At 38.3% G+C, this 18,084-nt stretch overlaps 2 protein-coding genes across 2 annotated transcripts; one reads left to right on the plus strand and one right to left on the minus strand.

Moving 5' to 3' along the window:
• Window positions 1-225: 225 nt before the first annotated feature.
• Window positions 226-9,729, plus strand: LOC107193380 (the record flags this gene model as incomplete). Its single annotated transcript, XM_015582820.1, is given in 6 exon segments — window positions 226-1,629; window positions 2,467-2,565; window positions 3,120-3,818; window positions 4,414-4,449; window positions 4,451-4,573; window positions 9,280-9,729. Coding segments are annotated over 6 exon segments (2,685 nt in total), but the record flags the coding sequence as incomplete, so codon positions are not given.
• A 2,056-nt stretch (window positions 9,730-11,785) lies between these two features.
• LOC107193381 (histone-lysine N-methyltransferase SETMAR-like) lies at window positions 11,786-12,811 on the minus strand. The gene is made up of 2 exons (XM_015582821.1): window positions 12,682-12,811; window positions 11,786-12,375 (listed from the first exon to the last, which is right to left on the minus strand). The coding sequence occupies exons 1-2, from the start codon at window positions 12,809-12,811 to the stop codon at window positions 11,786-11,788; spliced, it is 720 nt and encodes a 239-aa protein (XP_015438307.1).
• Window positions 12,812-18,084: the final 5,273 nt, after the last annotated feature.

Raw genomic sequence — 18,084 nt, forward strand, 5'->3', positions numbered from 1 at the left:
TATCATGAAATAAAATTGTCACCAAATTAATCTTGATTCAGTCGGTATCGCCAAGCGTTCCAACATTCTGCCTTATTTCGTATTCATGATGGATGACTTTCGCACAATACTGCATATCCAACCGACTTACAAATTGAAAAGATCAACTTCAACATTTCGTATCATTGCGCACGAAATAAGCATTACACAGGAAAGATGACACAGAATATACGAGTCACTGTTTAATCCTCGCATCTCTGGCTTTGTCGACAGTGTGGCAGCGGCGTAGGCTCTACAGAGGGCGTCGTCGGGAGCGTCGGTGGTGGCGGGAGCGGTGGTAACAGCAGCAGCGGCGGTGGCATGGATTGCATGCCTCTACGTCCGGGTCCCTTTCACTATTTGATAAGCGAGCAGGCCAAGTCCTTGGTGGCCCTGCAGGAGCTGCAGAATGAGGTCGGCGCTCTTCTCGAATTTCGGGACCTCGTCATGGAGACGTTCCCGAACCTCCGGCACAAGATGGCCGCGACGGCGTCCGCGGGAGCGTCCGTGATGTCGTCCTCCTGCGTCCAGAATTCCCACATCCCTTTACCGCTCTCGAGCCCATCGTCGAGGAGGATCAACGAATGGGAACCCGGGAAGGTTAGACGGCGGATACCTAGAGAAGGTGGCGAGTCGTCCTCGTCCTCCTTGCCTAGGAGTCGTAGTAACTCTCACAGCGGCGGCACCAAGAACAACTGCAGCGCCACAGTCCAGGATTCCGGGTTCAGCACGGAAACGTCCTCGAAAGATAGCGCCTCGACGGCAATAGCACCTAGACCTAGCAGTCCCCGACCCGCTGTTCTAGACGAGGCGGAGGACGAGCTATGGAATCTCTTAGACGTAATCCATCGAAAGGGAATCAGGCTTAGAGAGGAGGTGGAGTGTCTTCAGGGTCGGCTGGAGAGTGTAGCGCCCGAAGATCTGGCCTCAACGGATATTCTGGACGCTGTTAGAGAAGTGACGTGTTTGGGTAGCAATAGAACAACAACGATAACAACGGAGGATGGGAAGGAGGATAATGATAGGGATTCGCAAGTGATAGCGCTTAGAAGAGAAAAGGAACAACTCCTGGATAAGGTGGCCGAACTCGAGGCAGAGACCATATCCAGTCGCGCCAGGGCACAAGAGCTACAGTCAGAGCTTGCCGCGCTCTCCGCGTTGAAGTCCGGTCTAGAGGATCGACTGAGGGCAGGACTGAACGAATCATCCTCGGACATCCTCGTACCAGGCGCACAACGTCTTCAACCGATCGCGCCCGTTGTTTTGTCGCCGAAAAGCAACAGCGTTAGTAATATTAAAAGCAAGTCTTCGGCATTCGCTTCGGTGGCGACGTCCACGAAGGCTCACAAGAGCCGCTTCCGGACGAGGACCATCGAGAAGAACGTGCTGTTAGACGTCACCGCCCACAACGACGCGTTACGCGACATCGACGTCGAAGCGAGCGTGAACGAGAGAAGAGCAAGATTGGGTGCTTTGGATTCCGTCCTCGTGTCGCCGACAAGGGTCGCGCATGTTAAAGACGTCGATTCGAAGAAGATTGTTGCCATTCTCCGCGAACACTCTCCTCTCGAGCTGCAGCGGCATTTAATTACCACTACCGTCCATAATCAGGTAAGTAAAGCTAATCTCACTTGGACCAACGTAAATATTTGGAGATGAGTATACATTTAATTGTTCTTATCGTATAGTCGATAACTACGAGAATCATAATAGTATTTAAAGAGGATTTGCCCGTGATATAACGCATATTTGAACCGTTCATTTGCCAAAGTGATTAACTCCACAAAGATATAAAATGTTAAGCACCGATCAAGTGTTTTGGTACTAAATTTGAAAAAGAAATTCAAAAAGCGGGGTCTGTTGCGTTGCCCTGTGAACGGCTGATTTGGAGATTAGATGTTGAGCAAATAACTGAAATTGTTCTTACCGAACGACATTGATATCATAAATGCGTTAAAAGTAATTGTATGTCAGCATGGCTTTGCGATAAATGGTTTCAAACAAATTTAATTGTAACCTTAAAGGAATTTTGAAATTTAATGTATGTATTTCTACTTCCTAGTATGGAAATCATGGTTATTTTACTAGCAGTTATACATTTTTCGATGTACACCCGCGAGCAAACTCGACTTCCACTAGGGGAAAAAGCAATGTAGGGTTTAGGGCCTTTACCTTACTGCTTGGTAAATTTATTTCAAATACTGAAATAAATGTTAAACCGAATGTTAATTTCGCATAAGTTTCAATAACTCCGAGACCAAGTGGTAGGAGGTCTTTCCCTTAGATCACTTTTTCCCCTAGCGGAAGCCGAGTTTGCTCGTGGGTGTACATTGTGTTACTTTGAAATTTAATTCTTATATTCAAACGATAATAACTTTCGAGTTAAATTCCGACAGGCATGAAAAAACGTATATAGACAATGTTAAAAAATATATCGATAAATTGCAGGTCCTACAGAAGAGGTTAGACGATGTACAGAAAAGTACGGAAACTCTGTCTGAACGGCTAGACAAGGCGCGCGAGGAAAACGACGACCTACGCTTTCAGGTAATTCATATAATGATACAGGTAAAATTGGAATCATTCTACTGTGGTAATTTGCAATGAGAAAGATGCTATCTAATATTGGTATTTAGAAGAGTATTGGTATAACTAAAGAAAAATAAGAAAATATTAAGATTAAACAGCAATATATTAATACCATCAAAATATTAGGTGTACTAATAAATAGTTCACTGTAGTTACAGTGAGGGTGAAGTATAATTTAAATTTGGAATATTCTTCCGATTTCTTGTTCACAATCAGTCACAACGATATAGGCTGTTGGGGCAAACAGCAAACATTGTTAAACTAGCATGAATGTTTTAGTTCTTTCTGAAAAACTGGAACAGAATAATAAAATTTTATAAAAAACCATGAAGTAGGTACTTATTGGCACACCTAATATTTAATACATATTTATGTCTTGAAATAAAAATAATAGACAGTCCCTGTGGTCTGTTTGTGACTATGTAAAATATTACTTTCAGTCATTCGAATACTCATTTCATATTGAAGTTCCCGCATATTCCTTATAAATATTCATTTAATGCACATTCTAGCTGGAGGAGCGAAATATCCAGTTAGAGGGCACGCGGGCACGCGTCCGTGTGCTAGAAAAACTCCAACAACGCCCCCCGACGGAAATCGATCCGGAGGTGGACGGGGAGCAACCTAGATGCGAGCAGGCTGGTCTGGAGCCAGGAAGTAGCACGGAGTCTGCTCGTGATCATCACCAAGCCGTGGAGGTGAAACCGTCACCTCGGCGGCGTCCTAGTCGTATACCTTTACCCGGTTCCACGTCGAAAGCGACAGCGCCCAGACCGCCCAGCCACGGAAGAAACGACAGCAAGGAGTCGTTGAAATCGTTGACGAGACCGCCCCGTGATTCTAGTCGTGACAGTCACGGCGGCAAGTCTCTCTCGAAAGCACGTGACTCGAACCGAGACTCGCTGGGCAACAAAAGCCTGACGAAGAACAATATCAACAACAGTGGGGCCGGGAGCAATAATACGGGGAACGGCAGCAGCAAGGAGACGAACAGGGAGTCCCTGAACAGGTCCCTGCCGCGTAACAATTCCAGCCGAGACTCCTTAAACAAATCCTCCTCGCTGTCCCGCGCCCGTGACTCGCTGGAGTCAAACAACCTTGGCACGTCCTCATCCCCTGGGATGACTCCTCCTCGACGACCGCCCGCTCCTGCACGCCGTTCCTACAGCCTGGCCCGCCCGTCAACGTCCGTTGACACAGAGAACGGCAAGGTACGACCAGTAAAGCAATACTTTTGGAGCAACTGGCTGAAGTCATCGTTGTCCAACGGCCCGATCTAGTAGAGTGCCCATCATCTATCCTCTTCTCCAGGACGGCCGATAGTCGCTGTTAGGGATATCTGCTGCTTCTAATCGCGCCCCGATTCGACATCTCCCCATCCAACGCCCCTTTTCGGACCACCCCTTTACATTCTTCCTGCCCCCTCGTCTCGACGCGCCTGACTTGTGCTCACCGGGAAGCCCGGTTAAACGTAACGATCAAAACGAAACCGCGTCACCATCCACAGTCAATTTCGGACAGTTTCATATCGATGCAGCAACTGTCGCTAGTCTGGCTGTCGTTTTACATTTACCATGTCTAACGTGTGGTAGCTTCTTTCACGACTGATTTCGATTCTGATCCGGTCGCGAATCATACATTTTCACGATCGTTCCTTGATCATCCTCGTTCGTCCATCCTAATTTTCATCACGTCAAGCGGGCCCTACACTTGAGATGTGGAACCGTTTCACGGCTCGACCACTCTTCATATTTTCGACGTGATCATTCCTGAAACGTTATTCAAACTCTGACGTACCTACACCAGAGACACTCGACCGACAATTGCCTTAAAAACGACGAAATCGCCCGACGATCCACTACCAAAATGTCTGATCTGGAGCGCAGGCGAGCGTGCGTTCGAGCCCGTCCCCGACGGCGGTCCAATAAAGAAAGTGGCCCCTTCTCGCGTGCCGCCGGTTTTTCTCGTAAGTTATGCTTCTTTTATTATCATTTGCTTCGATGCTTCTTCCTGGATGTGGTGAGCTATGAGCCTGTTTTGTTTTAAAGATCCTTATCTCCCTCCTTTTCGTCTCTGATCAAGTAGTACACGACGTAGATACCCTTTCACCTGGAGTTTGGCATGCGCACGCACCCCGTAGTCAGCCTCCCTTCGAAATCCAACTAAATCATTAGAACTGAACGCGACTGTGATTCTTCCTTTCTTTAATGATCATTTAGTGATGTTTTTGTCGCATAATTTTAAGTATGGTAGTTTATCGTAAAATAATGGTTGAGCCTGGAAACATACCTGGAATCTCTGTAATTACAGAGAAAGTAAGTTCTCTGCAAAATGGCTTGTTCATACTTTGATGTCATATCTCGATGCAGGTGTGTTATACGTCTTTTATTGTACTGTTTTATGTGTATTTTACTTAAACATATGCATAGATATCAGGAAATCAGAAGGCAATGTATTTAGAATTACATTCCTAAGGTATGAATTTGTATTTGGAAAAAATTGGGGTCTGTTGCATCTTGGGATAGCAAATGAATACGAACAAATACCACATATATGTGTATTCAGGGTTAAGTGGTATAAAGTAAGTATCGAGTACCTAAAATTTGAAGAAATCTTTTGTCACATCCAAATTGTTCATTGTGTGTAGTTATTTTATTATTAGTTCAAAAGAGATTATAATATTACTTCAGTAATATTTAGTAAAATTTAAGGCTTCAAAAAAATGAAAGACTGAACAATTACATCGTTTGACTTTGAAATTCATAGCATATTTAAATAAAAGAATTGACGGATGTTTAAATACTAAAAGTGATATCCCATTTTGACATAGAATTGGATCTGTTCTACTGTATCCAAGAAATCTGTCTCTATATGTAGCTGTAATCATGACTCCTACTTTCTTTTTTAATTCTATTTATACGTAGTTTTGCATACAGTTGCAATAGATGCATGTGGGTTGGTACGAAAAGGTCTGCCGAATCCCGTGATTTCAATAGTTAATTTTGCTTCAGTCGTTAAATTTGCAGAGGAATTACAATTAACTCAAGTGGATAACTATAAAGAGTTACTCGTTAAACTGCTAATGTTTTTGCGATTTCACATTTTTAAAGACTAGTTCACGGAAACGCGAATTGAATACATACTGATTATCCTAATCAACATTTTTATTAGGTTAAACGTTACCGTTAAACGTTAAAAAAATTTGTATTTACTGTGTTTGACTATATCCATTATGCATATACATATATCAAAATGATATTTATAATGTTTAAGTTTTTGCATAACAAATACAAGTTGATTGCTAAGTTTATTTAAGTTTAGTGTTATAAAGTGCAGTTAAATAAATAGTTCCTTGCTTTAAGGGGATATGCTCAGTCAGGAGGCCGAAAGAATGAGTAATTTGTGGGAATTTTTGTCTCAAAAATTGTAAGACCCTTTTCAAAAAACATTTTCGTATTTGAAACAGTGTATTTTAGAGAGTATCTCGTTATTTTTTTATTCAAAAATATTTATCAATAACGAAGTTGTGGCCGATCCCTCCCGGAGGTCCTCTAAAAAAAAGGTGTTGTGCATTTTGTGGTGACCACTGTTGCTTAGTACTGGATCATCTGAAATAAAAGATTCAAAAAGATTTATTTAATGTATTAAATCATCTATTCTTTGAACGAAGGATTTTCGAAATATTTGTAATGAAGTGGCGAATGTTTTAAGGTCATGTTGTGATTTTTCACAAAAACGTCGCTCGTTTCTGGTCAATACAAAAAATATGCAACGAAAAGAAGTCCTTCCTTCAAAGTCTAGATAATTTAATATATTAAATACATCTTTTTGAATTTTTAATTTCAGATGATTCAGTACCGACCAGCATTGGTCATCACAAAACACTTTTTTTTTAGAGCACTCCCTGGCGATCAGCCACGACTTCGTTACCAATAAATATTTTTAAATAAAAAAATTACGAGGTACTCTCTGAATTACACTATTTCAAATACGGTAATATTTTTTAAACAAGGTCTTACAGTATTTGAGGAAAAAATTCCCAAAAATCACTCTTTTCTCGGCCTCCTGACTGAGCATAACCCTTAAAGTAACAAGAACACCCGTTTAACAAAATATTATTGTTTTTCGACTACATTTATTATACATTATTAAGTCGTTATTTGTAATTTAGTAAATCACAAGATTGGATAGATCATTTTACCACAAACCGAACATGGGAGATGATATTTCTCTTTGACTATCCTCGCGTCCGTTCCCCTTTCTCTCCTATCCATCGACGTACGATTGCGTCTGCTACAATTACGTGTTCGAAACCAAAAAAAGAACCAAATACTGAGCAATTTATTTGGCACGCACGCCCAACACGAATATTACCGTAAATTTTCACGCCGTGCTAGCGGAGCTCCCTTGTTTTGAATGTCCATTAATCTTTCAGTTTGTTTGCTCTTTCATTTGCTCAAGTTTGATCTTATTTGCTAGCGTTGCTTGTATGCGGACATAGCCTCGAGAGCCATGACGTGGGCTCGAAGACGCACTTACAATGATTGATGTAAAGGAAAATGAATCGACCACACGCTTACCTGCTTGGCCTTGCGGTTCATCGTCCATCCTCACGTCCAGTGCTGCGTCTTACCGCGAATCAAATACTAATTCACGCTGTTAAATTTTAATACATTCGGTGAACAGGATCTGACTTCACGGAATTCGCAGTGGCGATCGAAAGTTCATACCTTTCCATCATTCGACTAGAAAATCGTCCTTCGTGATTTATTGAGGAGATATTATATTAATTATGCAGATTTACCTCTTAAGCATTCGCTAAATTTTAGAACACCTTTTTATTTTCTTATTTTACTATATAAATGCTTATAAAGTTGTATCAGACAATATTTTTCGAAAAATGCTTGTACTTTTGTATATAGGTATAATAAGAAATGGTACATATAAAATTCAACTACGTTTGCACAGGGTAGAATTAATTAGATAAAAAAAAAAAAAAGAAAAGAACAGGAAAGTTTGAATAAAACAATAGAATAATATAATTACAATACGTAATCATATAATACGTGAGTAGTACAAAAGAGGCGGTCATATTTTATTGAACGTAATATTACGGAGGTAGATCAATTGGTAAGGAAAACTAACGCATACCAGAGGAATAGAATAATTGTCTAAAGGAACGATTATTTGATATTAGTCTTAACACTATTCAAAGATTTGTAATGAAGGTATTATAGATACGTTCATCTAAAATCTATCAATTTTGGATTTTTAGAACAAGAATCTTTTTATTTCTGTTATGTTTCTATGTTCTTTTAGACACATTTAATAAAACTCCTCATATTGTATACAAATAAATTACATAAATTGTTTTTCTATACTTTTTCGTAATCCATAATAATTGATTACATTCTATCTTTATAACTTTTTCGTGAAAAACTATAGAAACCTGCAATAAAAATTGAAACTGTTTAAAATGCCTAGATTACATTATTATAACAGATGCTTTACAATTTGCATTCACGTTAATTTTTTCTGAAATTCGTGTATATTTAATGATAACCTGCCAATATCGGTACAAATTTCATCGACCTAACGTAATATTTTTCCAATTCCAATAAACACACTGACAATTTTACTTCAAGGTGAAAACACCTCTTAAGGTGCATATCCACTTGTTGCGTGTCCTCGTATCGTATCACCATTGTGTATCAATGTGGATGGACAAGCGTTGTATCGTTGCGTATAAAAATGTGTCATATGGTGATACGATATAAGAATACGCAGCAAATGGATACGCACCATTAAAGGTTAATTTAAGTATTTCTATTTTATTATGTCTTGAGAACTATACTAGATATCAAAAAATTATTAGAATAAAAATTTAATGGGTTCCTATGCTCTATAAAACTATGCGACGAAATTTGGATAAATTTGTTTATCTTTTAAATATCAGATTTTTTAATCCATTAAACATTCGTTGTAATATTTTCTTCTATCTACTCTACTTTTCAAGATGTAAAGGAAACTAGGAAAACATAAAGTAACCTTCAAGGGGTGTTTCCGCTCTGAAGAATCAAAAAGTAGCAAAAAGAAAAAATTGCCTGATATTTCTATTGGGATCCTCTACAGATCTACAAAAATATCAGAACAACCAGAATTTTCGAATTTAACGAAGTTCCCTTACGAGTCGTCAACTACCCTATCCTTCGAATACCATAATTTTTTACCGTACATTTCATACACTTACTACCAAGCTTCTGTCGCACCCAATATATCGCTAAAAATGAAACCGCAGTATAAACCAGTTCGAGTCATACAACTCACCCCACATTTTCAAATTCACGAATAAACCACGAATCCCAGTAAAACTTCGATCGCCACTGCAAACCATTTTCAATCGCAACCGATCACGATTCTACGCGTCTCGAACATCGAGTTTCCACGAATTCTAAGGCACAGTAGGTGGATCATTAGTACAACACACATCAGAGACCGTATTACGAGCACTGATCATTGTGGGGTTATGTTTTGCCACGGAGGGATTGCCCGCGCGATACGCAATCGAGTAATTACCAAGCTGCGTGCAAGTCCTCGAAAATGTCTCGCGTCCTCGTTCGGAGACAAGATCGGCGACCCACGAAACGCTAACAAGATCTGCTATTTTTCCAGAGTTGTTCCGAGCCACCGAGTTCCTGGTGCTCGACGAACGGCAGCTTTCGACACAGCGACTCATCCTTGTACCCGGATTCCTTGAACCAGGAGACGTCGTCGGTGACCGGCTCCACCAGGGTGGAATTCATCATCGGCTCGCCGACCAGACGATTCCGTCAGAGCTCTGTGTGGCCGCATCGTTACTTCGATAGTATAGATTCCACGGCTATGCTGCCCGAGAGCCTTCTAACCGACGAATTCTCTCTGAACCACGGCGAGGCCCTCGCCGAATGCGATTCCCTCGACTGTCAGCCTTTGATTCTTAAAGCGCTTGAAGACTGATACCTGACGTGTATCTTTTCATTGGTACACGGCGTAAAAGAGATTGAGATCCATTGCTAGACTGCGGATGTTTCTGTAGATATAAATTTTCTGTGGGACTAGGTTACTTTAATTTCTTCTCGTTATTAACCCCACGTGACACACTGGTCCAGAATAAAAATTTCTTTCATGTTCCAAAAAAACTGACATCTACTTATTATTAAGCATGGAAGATTTGTTCTATGCAGTATTGTTCACCTCAGACCCTTTCGTGTCATTGATCTCAGTCAAAAAAAAGAAACGAAGTCCCCTGAAAATTCGTGCTGTCAATGAAGATACTGAGAACATTGTTGCTGATGTGATTGAAAATATGTTCATTTATCTATTTCTATTTGGAAAAAATTGTAAGCTTCAAAATTTCTTGATTGCTTGAACTAAATGAGCGTACGAGCTGTTAAATTTTTATTCTGTACCAGTGTGCGTCGGACGCAATGTGATAGTAAGGGTGTCGCGTCGCGTATACAGTTTTTAGAAATACCGTTATGGGGTTTCCTAGCAGCTGCTAAGACCAAGAGTAGGATTTGCTACGTGACTTTTTCATTAATTTCCATACTGCGTAACTCGGGCTTTCTTTAATTGCTTTATGACCCTTTATGCCTCGAGTCAGGCAAAGAGTGTTCGCCATGTGGGCGAATATTACCTGCGACGGAAGTCCGGTCTCCGCGCGGACCGACGTTACCTTGCCGTCGAGTACAATAGAAAAGGACTTTCCACCAGTCATAGGGCTTGTAGCTTGTATTAGCCAATGAAAATATTCACTGCGCTTCCCACCTACGCGTCAACACACCACCAGCGCCACGTACACCGAAAGACTTTGTAGTTTGTTAGTTTGCTAAGCAGAACAACACTGTCCGTCAACAAGTAAACATTAACTCCGATAATCATAGAGATTCTTGTATCAAATTTGTTATACTGTAACTCACAACCATAGTTCAGACTAGTTGATTGTTTAATAAATAAATTTATACAGTCCACTTTTCAATACACTCAAACATCAATAACCCGACGTTTGAGATACGCGGAAGAGTTCAGCAACTAAGTTGAGCAGCCGCGTACGGTACAAAGGGGTTTATCTTCTGTTTTAACGAGATAATATTCTTTTTGTAAATAATTTAATTTAATGATATATAACTATTTTATTGACAGTATTAGTGATATTGCAACATTAGGCTAAGAATAAAAAATACTAGAAACACTGAATGATTGGTTTGGTGATTATTAGCTTGTTGTCACGTGTTGTGTCTGTGAGGCCATTTGCGTCCGATGGAGGGTTGAAGGTTCTATAAGGTTTTAAGTAAAATAGAAATCTCATTAATTTTGGTTACACACCTTATAGTGCTGAGTTTCATGTAATCTTGTATGCTATAAATGCATAAATATCCGCAGTCCAGTTATTGCAAGTCTCAACGATTAGTTCGCTTTTTAGGTATTGAAAAACATGATTGTAGTTTGAATATTCACTTGACGTGGTACGTTATACCCGTTAGGATCGTCACTAAGTAAACTATGGATGTTTATTCAAATGTACTGTTTTATGCATTGATTTAAGAAGAAATGTATTTTATTAACAGATGGCGGATAGAGAAAACTTTCTTCTTGAAGTTTCGAAGAAAATCTACAGAAAAATTTTCTTTTGCTAAAAGCTATATTAGATTTGCAACAAAAATTGGGTCCACTTTAATTTGTGAAAAAACAGTCCTTACATTGATACGGATTTGAACGTCGGTCAAAATCGATGTAGGCGAATCAGTGTCAACGTAATTGTCGGGGAAACGATTCATGGTCGATTAAGGTGAACCCAAGAAATGTAATGAACTGGTTTAGAATTTCTGTTGTACTGTGTTTTATGAATTTGTGTGAACTATAAGCGCACAGAATCCGTAATCTAATCATCACATCGGAATAAAAGTGACAGTGGATATTCGAACTACCTGAAGTGTAAAATTGAAAGTTAGTTTGCTAGTTAATCATATGAGTGTCAGGTAAACCGTGCTGCGATCGACAAGGAAATGCTTCGTCGTGAAAGAATATAATTGAGAAAGTGCAGTAACTGTTTTTCATTGGATGTATCAGGTCTAGTAATATTTAATGTCGTTTTCCAATACATTTTTAAAACTAATTTATTTAAACGAAACAAAACAATTTAATGAACGATATAGTTGCCGTTGTTTTCAACTACTTGTGCCCAACGCTCAGGTAGTATCTTGATTCCTCTATTGTAAAATTCTTGTGACTTTGATTCAAAAAATTCGGTCAAGGCGTTTTTGAGGCACTCTTCATTATTGAAATGTTTTCCAAGAAGAAAATTTTGCAAGGAACGAAACAAATGATAATCGGATGGGCCAATATCTGGAGAATATGCAGGTTGTGGGAGAACTTCCCATCCCAACTGGCGTAGTTTTTTCGCCGTGATTCTTGCAGTATGCGATCGTGCGTTATCGTGATGAAGAATTACGCCCTTCCGATTAATCAGCGCGGGTTCTTTTTCTCTCAAAGCTCGGTCTAACCTTTCCAATTGTGCACTATACACTTCACTTGTAATGGTTTGGTTGGTTGGTAAGAGTTCATAATGAAGAATTCCTTTAAAATTCCACCAAACACACAACATCACCTTTTTCGCATGCAAGTCAGGCTTTGGCGTGGGCTGCGGCGCTTCGCTTTTGTCCAACCATTGTGGCCGTCTCTTCAGATTAACATAAAGCACCCATTTTTCATCTCCGGTAACAATTTGCTCTAGAAACGGCAATCGGTTTTGACGAGAGAGGAGCAAACTGCAGATTGTGACTCTTTGATTGCGGTTGTTTTCGGTTAATTCATGTGGAACTCACTTTCCAAACTTTTGGGCCTTACCAAGTGACCGCAATTGATTGCAAATAGTTTTTTGCGAACAGTTTAAAGCTGTCGCAAGCTCTTGTTGCGTTATTTGAGGATTTCTAACCAAAAGAGCCTGAAGTGCTTCCTGATCAAAATTAGACACACGGCCTCGACCACTCTCGTCATTCAACGAAAAATTTCCCTCGCGAAATTTCTTAAACTAACGCTGGCATTTTCTGACGCCAACAGTATCTTGACCAAAAGCACTACAGATATGTTTTGCAGCCTCATTTGCTTTTCTTCCCAACTGGAACTCGTAAAGCATGCAATGCCGAATATGCTCTTCATCTGCCATCCTTTAACCCTAGTTTCGCAAAGTAAAACAGTTCGAACACAAACTTTTCGCAGCAAAACTTGTTAATTACGCTTCACACTTTTTGTATGTACCACGCGTTTGTAGGTTATGTTGATGAAGTTAGCGGCAAGCAGGATTCTAAACGAACACTACAAAACGACACTAATTATTACTAGACCTGATACATTCTGTGAGAGAAATGTTTCCGAACAAGAAACTTCGAAACCATAGATATGGGTATGTATAAATGAGTTTATAATATAATTTTTGAAAGTTTTCGTTGATATTGATTTACTTTAGAAGATAATGATAATAAATAATTAAATTTAACACAAGTAAAATGTAGAACATAATCGAATTGTTAATATTGAATTTTTAAGGACTTATTTTTTAAAACTTTCATTTGTTATTCTGATACTTTATTTTCGGAAAATTTTTTATCGTGTTCGATACTGAAAGTTTTTGTGAATTCTCGTATTTATAGTTGTTTTCTAGGGATCAAACTAATGTAAAAATTTATTTTGCTAATCAAGAGAATTATTAAATTAAAAAGAAAGTAAAAACTCTAGTCAACTTTGTGAAAATTCCTTTTCCGTTAAGTTTATCATAGTTTCCAGGGTTTAAGTACATAAAATTCAGACTCAAGTAATGTTTTATAAATATTGGGTCTAATCACGCGTCAAAATATCAATATCCATATTTATGAAGAAACAGTTACCTACGTAGTAGTTTCATCTTCGAAGTCATTTTTCTCGAATAGTACGTAATCCATTGGACGAACGCGATCTATTCTTTGCTTGTTTATTTAACGAAGAATCAATTTCTCACCGGATGTGTATCGTGGTTTACAAGACACTACGTATAGACCCATGTGCACAGTGCTCGAATGACTTTCGTCATTTGTAAATCGTACAACATACATGGCCTACCAGATGCAATCACTGGAGCACTGTGCACTCTACCAATAGAAGAATTCTAGGAAACATTCATATTCTGAAAAAGAAACGTCAGGTATAAGTGATAACAAATATTTTCATCTGTATTGAAAGAAGCTTTACTTTCAGGCGAATGTAGAGGCATTTTGCAATAAGAATGTGTTTCGAATGTATAATAACGAGTGCGATGTGTAATCTTTTATTTTGTAATTTCCTATTGGAGATGAAGAAATAGGGAAAAGTGCTAAAGAAGAGACAAAGGCGTTCGTATTTTGAGAAATAAATGTCAGGGATGAATGATTATCAAGTAACCAACATCCTTTTATACGCATAAAGAGAAATCAACGACCGAAGAGAACATGTATATCAGTTATTTTTACAGTAGCTTATGGTATCATTTCTTTTGCAACCGTTACTGCGCTTCTAATTCGTACTCAGACTGCATTTCCGTCACGTAGACCTGGTCTGCGCAACAAGATTCTACTTCGTATCTCGCGCGCTATGGAATTGTCCCTCATAATGCACTGTTGATTATCACAAAAGGACAGCTTGCACATAATCCTCGTCGAATTATGCTGAAACGAGATGTTTTTGTCAAAATTTGAAACTATACATTCTACACCGACGTGTGTTCACTTGCAATTGTCGAGAGAAACATACTGATGACGATTTTACAAAGAGAACAATTTCGGTTTTTTATAAAATTGCAATTTTATAACTGTTTGACGGATATGTAATTTATCGAAGACATCGTATTGTTAACAACCGTAGCTTGGTTGATATTTTAACGTTTCTTTTATGACAAATACAAATCAGTTGCTAAGTTTCCACGGAGCTTACTTGTGAAATACAGGAGACATGTATGAAACTTTGTTTGAAAAATAATTTCATATATTTGTATTATTTACCATTCTGATTCAGTTAGTGCAAAATTTCTAGTATTTTTTTTCAAGAATATCAGTCCTGTTATGCCTTTTTCCGATTTCAACTACAAAGTAATCATGCTTGCTTATACACAGTAAGCTTCAAAGACAAATTTCTTGAACAAACTTACAAATTTTTTATACACGTCTGGTGAAAATTAGTTTATTATATTTTATATTGAATCGACTAATAATGAAGTTTCTGATGTTTAAGTTTCAGTACATCTTAGATGTATATCTTTATATCATAAGACTGTACCTATGTATCTTTTGATATAGTAACATAATTTTATTAATCTTTTCGTGCAGGAGTTAATTTGTACAATCAACTAATTTTTTTTTTTTAGTTGAGAATTCACTGAATTTTTATACATATTCTACGTAGAAACGGATCGAATTCATTTTTCTACAATGCAAAATACTGTTTTTTATATTCAGGTTTGGTCTTGAGAGAAGTGTCAACAATAAACATTTCTTCTTTTTTCTGTAAATAAGAAAAAAATATTACCGAACGTGATGATTAATAACGCCTTTGTTTAATTACTTATAATTTATACATACCAAACGAGACATACATGTATAATCTAGTAAATAGCAATTTTCCATTGCCACGTTCAACGAAAACCTTTAAATATAATGAAACATATATATGAAAAATCCAAATTTCATTATTATCATTAAAATCATGTACGACTATATTTAGTATACCAACTATTTTCTACGTTTTCGTGACATCACTCCATTTGTCTTTTTTTACGACAATTTACCACGAAAAGGTTAATAAAAATCAACCGCCGGGCATGTATCACGACCACTGTTTTAGCACATTCCAAGCTGTGAATCCGAATAACCAACAATCTCATATTCCATTATAGCATTTGTACCTTTCGTTTAAATCTGCGTTGTAATTAATATAATTTATTTATTGTGTGAGTGTGAAATGTGCAGGACTTTGTTATCGAACGTTCATAGCAAGGAGAATTTACGGGATTTCTTATCGAGGCGTTATTTCCCCAGAGATTTTATCTACGAATACCAAGAGGGACACGAAAACCACGAGTAACTGGGCAAAGCATAGAGAAAAGGTTTGCACCGGTTATACGAATAGAATTTTTAGAAAGCTTTCCCAAAAATACACATATCACGCGTGGTGACTTAAGAATGTATCGATCTTCGACAATATGCTCGTTCACCACGCGACATTTAGAGATTCATCGCTGTTGGAACTCTGTAAAATTATCAAACGTTTCTTAGTCGAATCGGAATCGAAATCATCGAAGCTCTCGAAGCGACAAACATGCTCGTTGTCGTTGGGTTTTTTCAAAGCTTATGAAGGATATCAACATGAAACGGACTTTACCGTCCAAAAATTTAGGATTACATGGAATTCAAAATGAACGTATACATACGAGTACTTTTGTAGTTCTTAAAGATATGGAAAATATTCTTAAGAATATAATTATAAACAGAGAAATGTCTGAACTGATTTTTCCTTAACAATAGTTTATCTTCAAGGGCTAGAAAATCCTTCAAGTGTGTCTTTTTAAGTAATTCACCTAATTAAAATGATAAGAAATCCTGTCTTCAATACCTTCATTTTCGTAATGTGTCACACAATAAACAGTAACTCCAAACTTTTGGATGGTAGGGTATGTGCTGTAAACTCTTTCAAGTTGCATTCTATCAGTCCTCAGAGATTCAATGAAACATAACAGTAAGACTGCTAAATATTTTTCAATTATATGTATTGTTTATTGGATAATATCCTTTCGTAGTTGTAATGTAGCAGCAGTCTGATCTATGAAAAATAAAATTATCACAAATTTGATTATATCTCATTAAAAAGGCTTTTAATAGATCAAAGAAAGTTAGTTTTATCAAATCGAGTCCAAAGCTATCAATTTACGTACAAAAAATGTTGGTGGTAGACTACTAAAAAGAAAATAGACTACCCAGCAAACTACTAAGCAACTAGTAGACTGTTTAGAAAATGACTTAAGAGTTAAAGACTACTTAGATCTTAGTAAGACTACTGATCTTAGTATGTAGGTATATGAAATACCTAGTACGTCATCATACAATTTGAAGCAATCCGAAATTGGAATCTAATTTTTGTGGTATATTTATCTGAAAGATCTTACATGTTTGTTAGAAATATTTTTATTGAGATACAATGAGAATTGTACACATTCTGTTATTCATATGTGAGACTAGTGAAATCAACTGTAAGCTTCGTTCTTCATCTTGGGTCCAAGTTTACTTGAAGTATTGTATCTATAAACTGAAAGCAGGGATTCGCTAAATGCTCTTTGCGAATTTCAAGCCACGAAGGTTTATCGAGTTCCTGTTGCATTTTACTGAATAACATTTCTGCACTCTGCAAATCGTATAAACACTATTCTTGCATCCGAATTGAATTACCATTGTCCCTGAATCTTTCGAAGCTTTGAAAATACCACACATTCAGGATTAAAATGTGCTCGATAGAAAAGTAAGTACGTTTCCATGTCTGAAAGAAAAGAAAAAACCGTTGTAAAAAGCGAGTATGACATTTATTATAAACGTATTCGTTAGTGGGGGCAGGTGTTACCGGGTCAGGGGATTCCATTTAGTCGAAAACGTAAAGCGTACGGTGAATCGACGAAAAACTACTACGTACCACACAGTTCCTTGCTTCAACCAATTTCGTTATTTATAAAACTGGAGAGAAAGAGAGAGAAAGAGAGAGTTTATGGGTGACGATCGTGAAAACCATCGAGCGTGCGTTTATGTAATCACAGAGCTAAACATGTGATCCTAGTATAAATAATAATCGCGCGAACTTATGTGATTAACTTTAGCTGAACTGATAGGACTGACGGACTTTACTTATTATTTTAGCGTCTAAATATACTTTAACGCGAACCCACGAAACCAAAGTCGAGGGCCGTGTTTCGCGACTCACGATGGTTTTTCCTTCTTAGGCCGCCGCCGCCGCCAATCGCCGCCGCCATTGTTGTCCGCGTGTACGGCGAACGGATCGCGGACGGAAAGTAGACCGCGATGAAGAGAAAGAAAAAATGCTCACATTAACTAATTAATTGTTCGTGCGCGCGCGCGCAGCCGGCATACTTCCGTGTCTGCCGACTGGATGGCTATTATTTTTATACCTTAATTAAAACGATTGTGAGAGCGAAAGCGATACAAAGAGTGTGTTGCAGTGAACTGCGACGACGTTTAGCAGCTTCCTTTTTTCACTCGATGATAGTCGTTTTATCGTCGATGTATTATACTTGGGTGAAATACTAGCTTAAACTGGTCGATGAACCCGCGGATACACGGGGTTCGTTGGCTATTGTTTTATTATCGACACAGACACACACACACACACACACACACACCGACATCATTTGTATCTGTATATATGTACGGCATC

This window comes from Dufourea novaeangliae, unplaced genomic scaffold (genome assembly GCF_001272555.1).
Source record: "Dufourea novaeangliae isolate 0120121106 unplaced genomic scaffold, ASM127255v1 scaffold27, whole genome shotgun sequence".
NCBI lineage: Eukaryota > Metazoa > Arthropoda > Insecta > Hymenoptera > Halictidae > Dufourea > Dufourea novaeangliae.

Excerpts from the sequence above, each read along its gene's own strand:
- LOC107193381 (XM_015582821.1), bottom strand. The coding sequence starts at position 12,811 with ATGGCAGATGAAGAGCATATTCGGCATTGCATGCTTTACGAGTTCCAG. Across the intron at positions 12,376-12,681 it reads TGGCGTCAGAAAATGCCAGC|AGCAAATTGTTACCGGAGAT; the intron begins GTTAGTTTAAGA and ends TGCCGTTTCTAG.